This window comes from Augochlora pura, chromosome 5 (genome assembly GCF_028453695.1).
Source record: "Augochlora pura isolate Apur16 chromosome 5, APUR_v2.2.1, whole genome shotgun sequence".
Lineage (NCBI taxonomy): Eukaryota > Metazoa > Arthropoda > Insecta > Hymenoptera > Halictidae > Augochlora > Augochlora pura.
Genome location: NC_135776.1, coordinates 2,808,020 through 2,821,158, shown reverse-complemented (window position 1 = coordinate 2,821,158; position 13,139 = coordinate 2,808,020). Strand labels below are relative to the sequence as shown.

The 13,139-nt window shown below is 50.9% G+C and overlaps 1 protein-coding gene across 5 annotated transcripts in view; it reads left to right on the top strand.

Moving 5' to 3' along the window:
* The window catches only part of LOC144470562 (signal-induced proliferation-associated 1-like protein 2), a 37,561-nt gene that overhangs the window by 22,285 nt on the left and 2,137 nt on the right, over positions 1 to 13,139 (top strand). The window contains exons 2-14 of one of the 5 annotated variants that reach the window (XM_078181867.1): positions 7,347 to 7,524; positions 7,669 to 8,142; positions 8,283 to 8,531; positions 8,647 to 9,045; positions 9,173 to 9,384; positions 9,495 to 9,736; positions 9,806 to 9,912; positions 9,995 to 10,229; positions 10,351 to 10,725; positions 10,798 to 10,917; positions 11,008 to 11,070; positions 11,182 to 12,627; positions 12,890 to 13,084. In XM_078181867.1, the coding sequence (XP_078037993.1) occupies positions 7,356 to 7,524; positions 7,669 to 8,142; positions 8,283 to 8,531; positions 8,647 to 9,045; positions 9,173 to 9,384; positions 9,495 to 9,736; positions 9,806 to 9,912; positions 9,995 to 10,229; positions 10,351 to 10,725; positions 10,798 to 10,917; positions 11,008 to 11,070; positions 11,182 to 12,627; positions 12,890 to 13,084 (4,286 nt within the window). In that variant the 5' untranslated portion in view covers positions 7,347 to 7,355. Of the gene's footprint in view, positions 1 to 7,346; positions 7,525 to 7,668; positions 8,143 to 8,282; positions 8,532 to 8,646; positions 9,046 to 9,172; positions 9,385 to 9,494; positions 9,737 to 9,805; positions 9,913 to 9,994; positions 10,230 to 10,350; positions 10,726 to 10,797; positions 11,107 to 11,181; positions 12,628 to 12,889; positions 13,085 to 13,139 lie in introns of all 5 variants that reach the window. The other 4 variants (XM_078181866.1, XM_078181865.1, XM_078181864.1 and 1 more) reach the window with 4 other exon arrangements.

Here is a 13,139-nt window from a genome sequence, read left to right as displayed (position 1 = left end):
TTTGAGGGAACACATTCCTGAAAGCTTACCAGTACACGACAGCCGGGTACGCGGCGGTTTTCGTCATCTCTTTGCCACTCGCTCCCTCCCTCACTCTCTCTCCCTCTTCCTCACTCTATCGCTGTTTTTTTCTCCGAACGAGAATACATTTTTCGTGTCCCTCGCAATGGCCAAAGGAAGCGAAGAAGCGCGGACAGTTTTTAGCGTCAGACAAATTTGGACTAGCTGCCATATTTTTGCATCGCTTACCGTAGTTTTTAATCGTCTGCTATATTTTCGTATCATCCGCCCGCATTCTTTAATCGTCTGCTACGTTCTCGCAATGACCACCGTAATCGTGCGCACCATCCACGATATTTTTTGCATCGGCCACCGTACTTTTACACCGGCCGTATTTTAACAGCAGCTCCGCTGAAGATAGACACGTGGGAACGGGCGATCATTGTCGATTGTTGGCGAGCAGCCGCTCGTTGCGCGGCTCATAATCAGGCACGTACATAATTGCGCTGCAATTAGCAGTGTCGTCGGTGGAACCGAAACGCTGACGACGGTGCAACGTTCCTTGAAATGCGACGGTGCCGGTGGTGGCTGACGATATTTTAACCGGTGCGGTGGGAAGAATACGTTATCGTAGAACGCACAGCGCTTTATGAAAATGAAACATAATACTTTAAGAAAAAAATCATACGACGATTTAACGAAAAATCGTTTTGTCTAAAAGACGAAAGAATAATATTAAAAAAAAAAGTACCAATCGCTACTAGAAAATGCAATAGGAGACTACTATGATCGACCGACTACAATAATTCCGAGGTACGAATTTATTTTGACCGTGCGCGACTTTCGGGAGATCCGGCGAAGCGAGATCCATCGATCAGCGATCGGAGCGGCAGGAGAGAACGCACGAGGCAAAAGCGAAGGCGAGGATCTCGTTGCCACGGAGGTCGGTAGTATCTCCAGCCGCGATTCGACTTCTCGTTTTTGTAGTTTAACACTGCCGGGGGGGGAGCATCGGTAAGCTATCCTCGTCGCCGTGGAAAGAGAAACGGCGAAAAAAGAGACGGCGAACGACGAGGAGAAGCAAACGGCTACCGGGCGGCGCATGGTAGCCACATGTTGCTGCGGATTCGCACACGAGGATCGTTACAGTCGAAGGAAAAGGGCCGTCTCCAGCGGCGCGGCAACGAAATATTGGCGCCGAGGTGTGCTGCAAGGTAGCACGATAAATTCTATCGGCGATATTATTACCGGCGATAAGCGTCGCCTTGGCAGCTTCGCGGCTGGCGATTCGCTATTGCGAGCGGGGCTCCGCGCGAATATCGTTTCGAATGGCAAAACAGGCTTTCACTTGGTCAATTTATCGAAAACATACTGGACGAAATTAACTATCTTCGCGCACCTTTAATGAATCTAGTGAAAAGGTGGAGACGATCTTTTTGAGATTGATATTCCGTATAAAACAATGCAAATATATTATTAGATGAGAAGATACAGAATTTTCTAGTTCGTTCGTCGTTCTATCCTTATTAAAATCGTGCGAAAATCCAGCAACGTTATTTCTAAAAGAATCGCTATTGTGTCATCAAAAGTATCGTGCAATAAAACGGAACAAACCTTTCCTCGTTATCGTCGCGTCCGACCCCTACCACGGCGGCTCGAGCCACGCCCACAAGACGTCTCGGTCGGCCGGAGACATTTCTGTAGCTCGCGTTGACGAGGGAAAACCATGTTTCACCGGCAATAACGATGATTTTCCACGCCGGGAAAGGCGGCAGGAAACGGGAGCACAATCCGGTCTGGTTCGCGGGACTTTCTTTTCGCCGTTGAATTCGCGCAATTAAAAGATAATCGTGCGTTCGGTTGCGTAGAAGGCGAACGGCCCGCGGATCGCGGCCGCGATCAACGGAAGCCGGCCAGGAAAAAAAAGGCGACGGAATTTTTCGCAGGATAAATGGCCTCCGGGGCTCCGATGTTGTTACGATCTGTTTTAACGCCGGTTTGCGCCCGCGATCCCAGAAAAGGGGCAGAAATAATATTCACTATCTGCCCCGGTGGCTTTATATGGCACAGCCGAGTTCACGCTCGAGGGATCCGCGAAAAAACGAGGAAAATAAATAATCGCTGTGCCTCTCTCCCACCGTGGCGTCGCGGCGCCCGGAAAACTCGCTGAATGGTAATCGCCGGGCAAAAAGGAATTGTTCGCCGAGCGCGCGCGCGGTTCCCAGAGAGAGAATCACCCATCGTTCGCGCTGCCTGGTTAAATATTCTTACGACTCGGATAATTAGCATTTTCCGACGCGTAGACCAGCCTGCTGGAAGATACCGCCGCCACAACTCTGCGTCGGACACAACTCGGCGATAATGCGAGCCACGGACAATATACTCTTTTGCTGGAAACGTTCGATAGGCATCGTGTCGATTGAATAATTTCTCCGAGATAAATGAAACGAGACTCGAACAACAATTCTCTTTAGCAGAAAATATTCGATAAACATGCTAGACGGGGTAGTACGTGCTGCGAAGAAATGAATCTCGAAATAAATTAATATAAATAAAATACTAGACATTTGACGCAACGATTCTTCCACCTCGTTTGGAACTTTTACCTAGACTTTATCACTGGCTCCTAGACGAAATCTACAGGCTATTTCCAAATTACAGTTCTTTGTCTCGCGTAACAAAGGATATTCCCGTCGGAATTACCAAATAAATGAGACGAAATAAAATCGATAAGATAAAAATACTTCATCGCAGGAAGCGTGTTCGATGAGGATCGCGGATGTTGCTGAAAGTACTTATCTCAACTGTTACATATAAAATCCTCGAGCGTAATAATCGCGATGCTGGATCGGTCGGAATAATTTTTCCCAGGATAGATCCCGAGAGCGGCTCTGGATACGAGGTACACGGTGAAAACGATTTTTCTCAGGAGCCGAAAGAATAGTAGCGTACGACTCCGATCGCCGACAAGAGGAATGCGAGGAAGAAAGAAGAGGACGTGGAAAGAATCAACACGCCGTAGATCTTGTCGAGAATGCAAAAGGCATTTACATAACTAGTTCGGTGGATCGACGGCGCTACGCGCGTTCCCTATCCTCGTTCTTTTTGTTTCGATGATTGGCAGTTCCGAGTGGAGCACGGAGTGGGAATCGGTCAGGAATTAATTGGTGCGCCTAATGCGGTCGCGACTCCGCGACTCTTGAACAAGGGGGAGGGGGGCCGGGGCGGCTATCAGAGAACAAAAGGGAGAGCACGACGCGGCAGCTCGACGACCTGCTGCACACACGGCACGGCCGGCGATCGCGAACACCGGGGCCAGCCCATCCGTGAAACTTATCGAAGCAGATCTCCGACTGCGGATACTCGAACGCTGCGCGATTTTCTGCTCGTGCTACGTTCGCACGGTGTTCGCCGGCAGGGACCGCGCACCGCGTTCACGGTTTCGAAAGCCCCCGTGTACACCGATTCTCGGGTGCCTCGCCGCGCGGCGTACGACCGTTGATGGATCCATCTGTCTCTGAACCTCGGGAGAGGGAACGATGGGGTCTGCGGTTGCACGCACCTCGAGCGTTCCCACAATACGCGAGCGAGCGCGGCCACGGAAAAGTCGTCTTGCGAGTTCGGTGCCTAGCCGTGGCCCGGAGCTACAAGACGACACCGATCGAGGATCGAGAACCTGATACACTGGACACCGAAGAATGTCCGAGAGAAACCCCTCTGGCGTTGCTGGAGCACCGGCTTCCATGGCATCGGCATCCTCCACTCGCCAAATATACTCGGCAGCTTTTGCAAACGACGAGGAACATTTCGGGGACGAGATCGATCGCTCTCGGATTCCTAGACTTTCTTGAAAACGGTCCTAATCGTCCCCTAATTGTCCTATGTAATTTTTGCCAAGCCTTGGAAAACCTAGAACAGGTGCATTCGTGACCTAAATAATAGCCTTTGCATTTCCTGATGTCGGAACTCGTGAAACCGAGGTCGATCGCCTCTGGATCGTCGTTACAGACTTCATTGAAAACGAAGGATCATGAAGAGCGAGTGAAAACAGTGAGAGTCGAAGTAATCGTTTCACCGCGGATCAATCGGCTTTCACGATACGCGTTCGTTAGCATACGTGAAACGCGGGTTTTCCATTTGTCTGCTATCTTCGCGCGTGTATAACGACGGTGAACAGACTACAACAACATATTTCTTCTTTTAATTATTTCGGTAACGCGAAGAGAAGATGGCAATGTTCCAAAAATTTTTCGAACTTGTTTACTCTTTGGTATTTTATCTAATCGCCGTTATCGCATATACAATAAAATCCACGGTTTACACGTGAATCAACTGACGAATCGTGTGATAAATTCTCTCACCGAACGCTTCCCGAAACTTATTCCGATTCATAGGACAAGAAATGAATTTTCTTGCACAGAGGGATCCAGCGATTCTTCCGGAAGACCGCACCCGGGGATATCGAAAATTTCTGAAAGGATTCTGATTTCGTAATTTTTACCTCGTCAGTAGAATCGCGTCGCCTCGTCCCCCTCGGCCACTTATCGTGCCACTGAAAGCTTCTCGGTACTTCGAGGGTGGCCCCTTATCTTCCCGGTAAGACGCGTAGCATCCGTGGATGACTGTCGTAACTGGACTGCTTGTTCCCGAGAGCCTGGCAGACGTCGCATGACCCTAGAACCACGATGGTAGCGCATTTACAAAGGGGCTATTTACATTCCGCTTCGCCGGGAATGTATCGGCAATCAAAAGAATCACTTTTACCGTTCACCAAAGTGGAAACACGCGGGCTTGTGTGTTTCGATCGGTCGACGCTGTCCCGCGACCGAACCTCCACTTTTATCGAGCGGTCGAACGTCTCGACGATCGAGCTAACGCTTTAATTGAATTCGCTAATTAGCCCGGATTTCCTGCTTGCAAATGGTTCGCTGGTCATTACGTAAATCGGCGGCGTTGGCGCAAGGACGCGCGCTGTTATTGGGAAAAATCGTGAGCCGTCTTCTTCGTCCTTGTCGAGACGATCCTTCAGTCGGTTTCATCTTCGTTCCCTAAAAAAGACAGCACCGATTAGTACTAAATAACATAATTATATAAAGTAATCGAATAGCATAAAAAATCCTGTATTTATTAAATAAACCGTTCGGTTTATAGCATTGATAAATAAATTAATGAATAATTACTCCGCACGTGGAGCCTAGTAGAAATTGTTGACACTTTGGATGATGAGAACAAATTGCTATAGAACGAATAGCTGTTGAACGACCAGCTGGTCCAGCAAGCAAGCAGTCGAACAGTCGTCGTCGTCGTCGCGTAGAAGCAGCAAAGTGACGCGTGGAACGCGAGGAATGCAACGGGGTCCTGTGGCCCTGGCGAGCCGTCGATCGTGCCAAATACCTTCGACGCTGGATCCTTCCGATCGTCCGTCATCGCCGAGCTCAGCCGCCTCGGCATTCGAGGATCGTCGGCGCCGAAAATGCGCCAAACGCTCGACATTTCGAATCGTCTGCGACCTCGAGGCTAATACTCTTCTCAGTACGCTTTACTATCGATAGAGTCAACCTTGGGACATACCATAAATGTTAGCCCTTTACGCCGGATATTGACCCTTCTAAGAGATCATCGCGAAGTTAGAATATTTTTCTAAGAAGACACAAAAAGATATCTTCTCGTAGTAAACCAGGTGGTTGTATCACTCCTAACCGAACGCTGCCAATTAATCTCAAGCCGGCTCTCGATCCTGGGACCAGTGTGCGAACGCGGATACCGGTTCCGAGTTAACAATGGAATCGCCCATTCACCGAGCACATTTCGAGGATCGGGCAACGGTACAACGTTAAAGGCCTGTCCACGTTGAGCACTGGTAGTCATCCTTGCTTCCTCTTAACTCGATCCTGATCATCTAACGTGAACCTGGTAACTTCGATCGTTTAGTATTCTTCGATTTCTCTCTCCTCCGTAGCATCGCGCGTTAGTCCCGCCTCTATTACCGAGAGTACCGAGAGACCAATTGCTTTCGTCTGTCTCCACTCCATTCAAGTTTGCTGCTGCGTCATCCAATAGGAAAGGAAATTAGGCAGGTAAATGGAACATCGGTACGTTCTTTGAATTAGATCTCGTTCGTCTGATATAAAACTGTACCTATTGCTTGTCTTGTATTCCCTAATTTCAGCTTTCCTCGGTAGCATCGTGCTTCAACTCCGCCCCTAGCGCCCAGAGACCTATAACCCCCGTCTGGTTCCGCCCACGATGCGTCACCACCTCTCGATCCAATCTAAAACATGCTCCACTCCTTTGTATCATCTTCGAACGGTCTCGAATCGGAGAAAACCGTGTCCACGATTCCAGAGTGACCCTCGATTTCCTCGGCGATGCGCGATGTGAGGGCCGCCTAAGTCTCGCTCGGTCAATCTCGAAGGCAGTCAGGCAGGTGCATAGCGCTTGTCCCGGTTTCGTCGTGCAGGCGAGAGTACGCGCGCCTCAGCACGCGTATCGCGTTTCAAACAACAATAAACGCTTCGTGTTTCGCGAGCCTGGATCTCGGCCGAGTTAATTGGCATCCCGGTCTCTCTCACGAGGACGGCCGAGCGGCCCGGCGAAAATCGCGAGCGATATTTCTCGGAAGCGTCGTGTGTTGTCAGACGCCGGGAAAAGTGGGAGCGTCGCGACGACGAAGAGCGAAGCCACTCTGTCAAATGAATGGAAACGCGCGCGGTGGGCTACCAAAGCCCCCCGGGGACGAGTGCTGGAAGCGTAGGTGTGACTGGGAAGGGCTGCGCGATACTAATTAGATGCCCTACTTCGCGGCGTGTGTCGGCACCGAGTTCGTTTCTACTTATCATGCGGCGGGAGCGATTAGTCTAGCCGCTAACCACGTAGACAGCGTACAGCTGGCTCGAGATGACACTTGCTCGCAGACACATTTGCCCTGAAGAGGATGGGATTGCTCCGGGGCAATGTTCTGGGCAAGTGACGTCAGAGACGGGAGGTGGTTAGTCATTTTGGGCTTTGAATTTTCTGATGACTCTACCGTGTCCCCTATTTCGTTCCATTTTGTCTTCAACGCGAGCTACATGCTGAGGTACTCGCTGGAGTAGTTGCTCTTTAAGGCGCAGGTTCCTTTGGAACGCTGATGTTTGGAGAAATTAGGTCACGTGTGGGTGACAGTCGTTTTTATCGATTCTAAATACAATTTGTTAGACTGCAAAAGAGTTCAAATACCATCCATTATGACTTTTCATTTCCTAACTTCATTAATCTTTAGAGAATCGGATGACCAATATATTGGCTTTCATATGTCTTGTTGTAAATCAGATAAACATGTAATAAAGTGCTGATCTTTGTTGTAGAATGAAGAGATGATCGCGAGCCTGCCGATACACAGTGGCGGCAGCGGCGGGCCCAGCAGCCGCGTGGGTCGAGGCCTGGCCCTTCACAGGTCCAACTCAAGCCTGGAACTTCCTCACAGCCCGGACCCTGGGTCCCGAGTGGCAGAGGCACCCTTGAGGAGGGAGTATGGGTCGCACGGTAAGTCAATTGCATCAACCGAAAACAGCTGTCGATTACGAGACCGTAATCTCTCTTTTCCTCGCCTATCCGTGTCATTGTCTAGATTATCTTTCCTTCTCTAACGTATGTTATCATCTTGACCATCTTTCCTGTCTCCCGCAGGCAGCATCGACGCAGTGGCGCAGTCCGTGACGGTCGGCGAGAACTTGTTCGCGATGTTGCAGGAGCTCCGACCATCCGCTTCTGATCAGCGGAACTCTGTCGGCGTCGACTATCTGAGACGCGTGCCGGATGGACAGACGGTGGACGCTGATGAGGTCTGCGGCCCGGCCGGAGGCTCCAGTCCGAAGTTGCGGTTGAAGCTGAACAGATTGTGGGGCGCTAAACCGCCCCGGGCCATGGAGGAGACCTGCACCAGCCCGGTCGTGTCTGCAGACGTTGAAGAGAGACACAGGCGCAGAGCGTTCGCTCACTACGATTGCCAGTCGCTAACTGCGAACTTGGGGTATGCGGCCAAGCTCAGGGGCATATTGCTAGCTCGGAGAAGAAACACTGCGACCGGTGCATCCGCTGCGAGCTCCTTCAGGGCGTCCACTCCGGACGAGACACCCGATGAAGACGCCGGCGATGGAAAAGGTATGGTCCGAGAAAGGGCTTACAATTCCGTTCTTTATCTCCTTGTTCCACTCCAACATTCATCAGTTTTAAAGTTGTCTTTCCTTCCTGTACAGAGAGAATAGTTCTCCAAACTGACCAAAAGAGTTTGATGATTGCAGGTAACGACTTACTGGAGTCGTGTCCCTTCTTCCGGAATGAGATCGGCGGCGAAGGCGAGCGGGAAGTGAGCTTGACCCGTTGCTCTCAAGGCAATGGAGTCCATAGACCTCCTCTGTCCTATGGGGTGGCAGTTTTGGAGCCGCCATCAGGAGAGACGCTATGGAAGCACACTTGCCCGTTGCAGAAAAGGCCGCTGCCCATCGAGAGCGTTGACGAGGGCGCGCATTACTACCGAAGATACTTCTTGGGTAAATTGAAGAAAATTTCGTCGTCCTAATTCGAGAAATAATTTTTTGTAGAGGACGCTAATACAAGAATTGCGTTTCAATTACTTTCAATCTTACTTTGAACCTTCGATCTAAGGCCGGGAGCACCAGAACTGGTTCGGAATGGACGAGCAGCTAGGCCCAGTGGCTATCAGCATCAGGAAGGATGTGAATCAGTATAGGATAATCGTCCGTACATCGGAGCTGTTGACTCTTCGCGGTTCCGTGCCTGAAGAGGCTCTGGGAATCAGGCCACAGGGTAACCGATTGCCGACGAGAGAGCTTTTGGAGTTGGTGGCACCGGAGGTACAGCTTGGATGTCTGAGGCTGGGCACCACCGTTGCCGAAGAGCCTGTCGCCAGATTGGACGAACAAGGACTCTCCAGCAGGTACAAGGTCGGTGTGCTGTACTGCAGGTCGGGCCAGAGGACCGAGGAAGAGATGTACAACAACCAACATGCTGGTCCCGCGTTCCTCGAGTTTCTAGACACCATCGGTGAGCAATTGATTCTCACGTTTATTCTATAGTTCTTGTTTAATATAAGTAGCCACGAAGACCTTGGAATTCGTGGCACACAAGTTCATGGCGGAGATTAAATTGTAACGAAAAGATCCTGCCGCAGGCCAAAGAATAAGACTGCGGGGATTCGAGGGGTACAAGGCTGGGCTGGACACAAGGACAGACTCGACAGGTACCCACGCAGTTGCAGCGACGCATCGTGGAGCGGAAGTGACGTTCCACGTGTCCACGATGTTACCGTTCACGCCGAATAACAGGCAACAGCTGCTCAGGAAGAGGCACATCGGAAACGACATCGTCACGATTGTGTTCCAGGTAAGCGGACAATGGGGCACGCGATGATTTCAGTCACGGTCCGAGCGCGTCCGTTCATAGCCCGTTTCCTCCATGTTCGCTCGATTCACGAACGCGAAATTCTTATCCAGGAACCGGGAGCGTTGCCGTTCAGCCCGCGCAGGATACGGTCGCAGTTCCAGCACGTGTTCATCGTGGTCAGAGCAATCAATCCCTGCTCCGAGAATACTCAGTACAGCGTAGCCGTGTCGAGGAGTAAGGAGGTGCCTATTTTCGGACCTCCGGTGCCGGCCGGTGCCACCTTCGCCAAGGGAAAAGCGTTCGCAGACTTCATACTGGCGAAAGTGATCAATGCTGAGAACGCGGCACACAGGTTGGCCGACTCTCTTTCTTTGTTTCCGGTGAAAGATAATTAGGATGTACAATGACGGGTCTGTCGTAGGTCGGAGAAATTCGCCACGATGGCGACCAGAACCAGGCAGGAGTACTTGAAGGATCTGGCTACCAATTATTCTTCGACGACGGTGGTCGATACCGGTCAGAAATTCTGTAAGTCTCGCTTAATCGAGATCAACTCCCATTTATCATTTGAAATTATTCCCAATGTCCATGATTGTTTTTTTCCGAGCAGCCATGCTGTCGTTCAGCAGCAAGAAGAAGGCAGCAGTGAGGCCAAGACTGTCCTGTGATGCTTCGCAACGTGGGGCGATCTGCTGGCAGGTGATCCTAGAGGACAGCAATCAGAACACAGACTGCTACCTGGGGATCAGCGTGGACACCATCGTCCTGATAGAGGAACACTCCAGGCAGATAGTCTTCGTTGCTCCTTGCGCCAGTGTGTTGGGTTGGCACGCACAGACCAACAGGTGAAGAAACTGGCCTCATTTCTTTGCAATAAATATTTCTTGATATTGCCGAAGTATTCAATGGCTTAATACAAAGTTCCTTGATCCAATCGAGAACCATAAAATCGGTTTGTCTTTGCAGCCTGAGACTCTACTACCACCAGGGCGAATGCATCACCATCCACGTCCGCGGTGATTACGGCGAAAGAGACGAACTGATGGAGATAGTGGCTCGATTAAGAGCTGTGACCCAAGGAGCACCTGCCACGGAGTTGTCCCTGAAGAGGAACAGTCTAGGTCAGTTAGGTTTCCACGTGCAGCCCGACGGCGTGGTGACGCAAGTGGAGAGCATGGGACTCTCCTGGCAAGCAGGTCTGAGACAAGGTTCCCGTCTCGTGGAAATCTGCAAGGTGGCCGTATCTACATTGAGCCACGACCAGATGGTAGACCTGCTGAAGACCAGTGCTCAAGTGACAGTCACCGTGATACCACCGGGCAACGACGGTAATCCCAGGAGGTGAGTGATTTCGGATACCATTCAGATTAGAAGACCGGTGACGTTCTCGACTAACTCGTTTCTTAATCGCAGAGGTTGCTCGCTACAAAATTGCCAGTACCTGTCGAGCAACTACGAGGGAGATTACGAGAACGTGACTAGTCCGGACAACACGCCTACCCAGCAGACAGCCATGTCCGCTCATCAGAGGCGGTACGAGCCCCGTTCGTTTAGCCCACCGAGATCTAGTAATAGTTCTGGGTATGGAACCGGATCTAGCTCGAGATCGTTTAATGATCCTAGGTTCCCGTTGGAAGGCACGATGACCAGCAGCAGCAGCGGCCACAGTAGCACCGACGATCGATGGTACGACCACCTAAATCATTCATCTGGCCGATCGAAGTATTACAAATCAATTAGACTATCCGTCGGGTAATCGCAGGACCTCTAAGTCTGATCAGAAATGTCCTCGCGCAGGTACGAGCTGCTGGAGCCGCAGGATCAAGAAAACGGACACCGGACGGACGGCACGCCGCCTCCGCCGCTTCCAGCACGGCAGAACTACCAGGTACTGGCGGGGAAGTCCGCTCAGAAGAGGGAGAAGGAGTCTCACTACGCCAGTACCAAACAGTTCACGGAGAACTCGAACTACGCTTCGACCAGGGCTCTGCAAGAGAGCCTGAGGCACGAGAACTATCAGAAACAGCTGGACCACGCTCACAGAGGTCAGGAACACCATCACGTCCCTTCTAACTATGTCAAACTGCAGAAAGAGAAGTACGAGATCAAACAGGAGAACCTGTACGCTTCTCAAAGGGAGCTCCACAAGAACGACGCTCATCATCGGAATGTCCCACATCAGAAGCTGAGCGCATCCAACTCGCTACCTCTGGCGCAGAACGCTACCTACAGTTTACCCAAGTCCAGCAGTAACAACAACCTCGGCAGGTATAGCGATTACGAACAGTCGACTAAGTACGAGTACGAGGGCAAGCTAGCGGACAGGTGCTCGAAGTACGAGCCACAGGATGAGAATAGGGTGTCCGGAAAGTACGAAGAGACGTATGAAAGGCGGAACAGCAAGTACGACATGGACATGAGTGGTAAATACGACATGATCGAGTGCCAGCACGGTAGTGGCAACGAGAGGAAACATTTGGACGCCGAACAGAACTGCGAATCGATTAGGTACGACATACCACACGAGTTCAAAGTCGGCGAGAAAGTCACCTGTCTGAAGACCACGATAACCGAACGACCAGTGCCCCATAAGATAAACGTAGAGTATCGACAGACCAAGGAGTTCGCTGCTAGCAGTTTACCGCCAGAAGTTCGCATTTCTGATCCGAATTGCCCTGAAGCGCCCACCTTGCAGAGCGAAGACGAGCTATCCACTGGTTCCGGAAGTCTTTCGCCTAGACTGAGGAGGGCCAGCAAACACCGAGCTGGGAACCTAACCCCTTCCAGCGGCAGCTCCAGGAACCAGAGTCCAAGACCCAAACCCGGCATCAGAAATTCCCATAGGAACTCTGCCAACCTGACCTCCAGTACCCTGCAAGAAGACCTGATGAAGCTGATCAATCCCGACTACATTGCTGATGACAGCCAATTAACGAATAACAACGTGAACGCCCTGATGGCGCAGACCCCTAACAAGACCCTGAACAACAATATGCTGGAGTTCCAGAACAAGTGCAGGTCCAGGGAGAATCTGTGTGGCAACAGTGCGACGACGTTGACTGTTCTGCCAGCGAACGGACAGGAAAATGGAAATGGAAACGGCAATGGCAATGGCAATGGGAACGCGAATGGGAACGGGTCAGAGGTCATTCTGACGATGGCGAGGCCTGCTACTGTCATTTCGAACGCTAGCACCGCGTCCAGCCCCGCACCCAGTGAGAACAAGCTGACCAAGGAGGAGAGGTATGGATCCTCGCAGCTATTCTAGAATCATGGGAGAGACTATCCATCAACCCTTTGAAGCCGAAGCCACTTTAGTTCCAAATCTAAAATAGATGTAACACTGGACTTTAATTCTACCGAGCACTGAAACATGACCGATGCTTTTTTTAAATATAAAATTAGCTTGGAACGTTGCGTAGCAATTTTGAATATCACCTCAGAGTCACTGCACGGGTGCAAAGGGTTGAACAAGGTGCGGATTATTAATTCAGTCAATTTTCAGACTGTCGCCACGCGTGACCAAGCCGTCACACGCGATGTCGAAGTCGCCAAGTAATTTAACGTCCATCAAGGACCCTAAGGGTCTAAATGAATCCGAGATCGACTGCTGGAAGGGTCATCACGTGGACTCCAGATCCATCCAACATACCCAAGAGTGGCCGGACGAGAGGCTTATCGACAGGTGCGGCGCGATTGCGTAAGTTCTCACGAAGGAACCTCTCGTTGCAATTCTAATGAAAATTCAAACAATC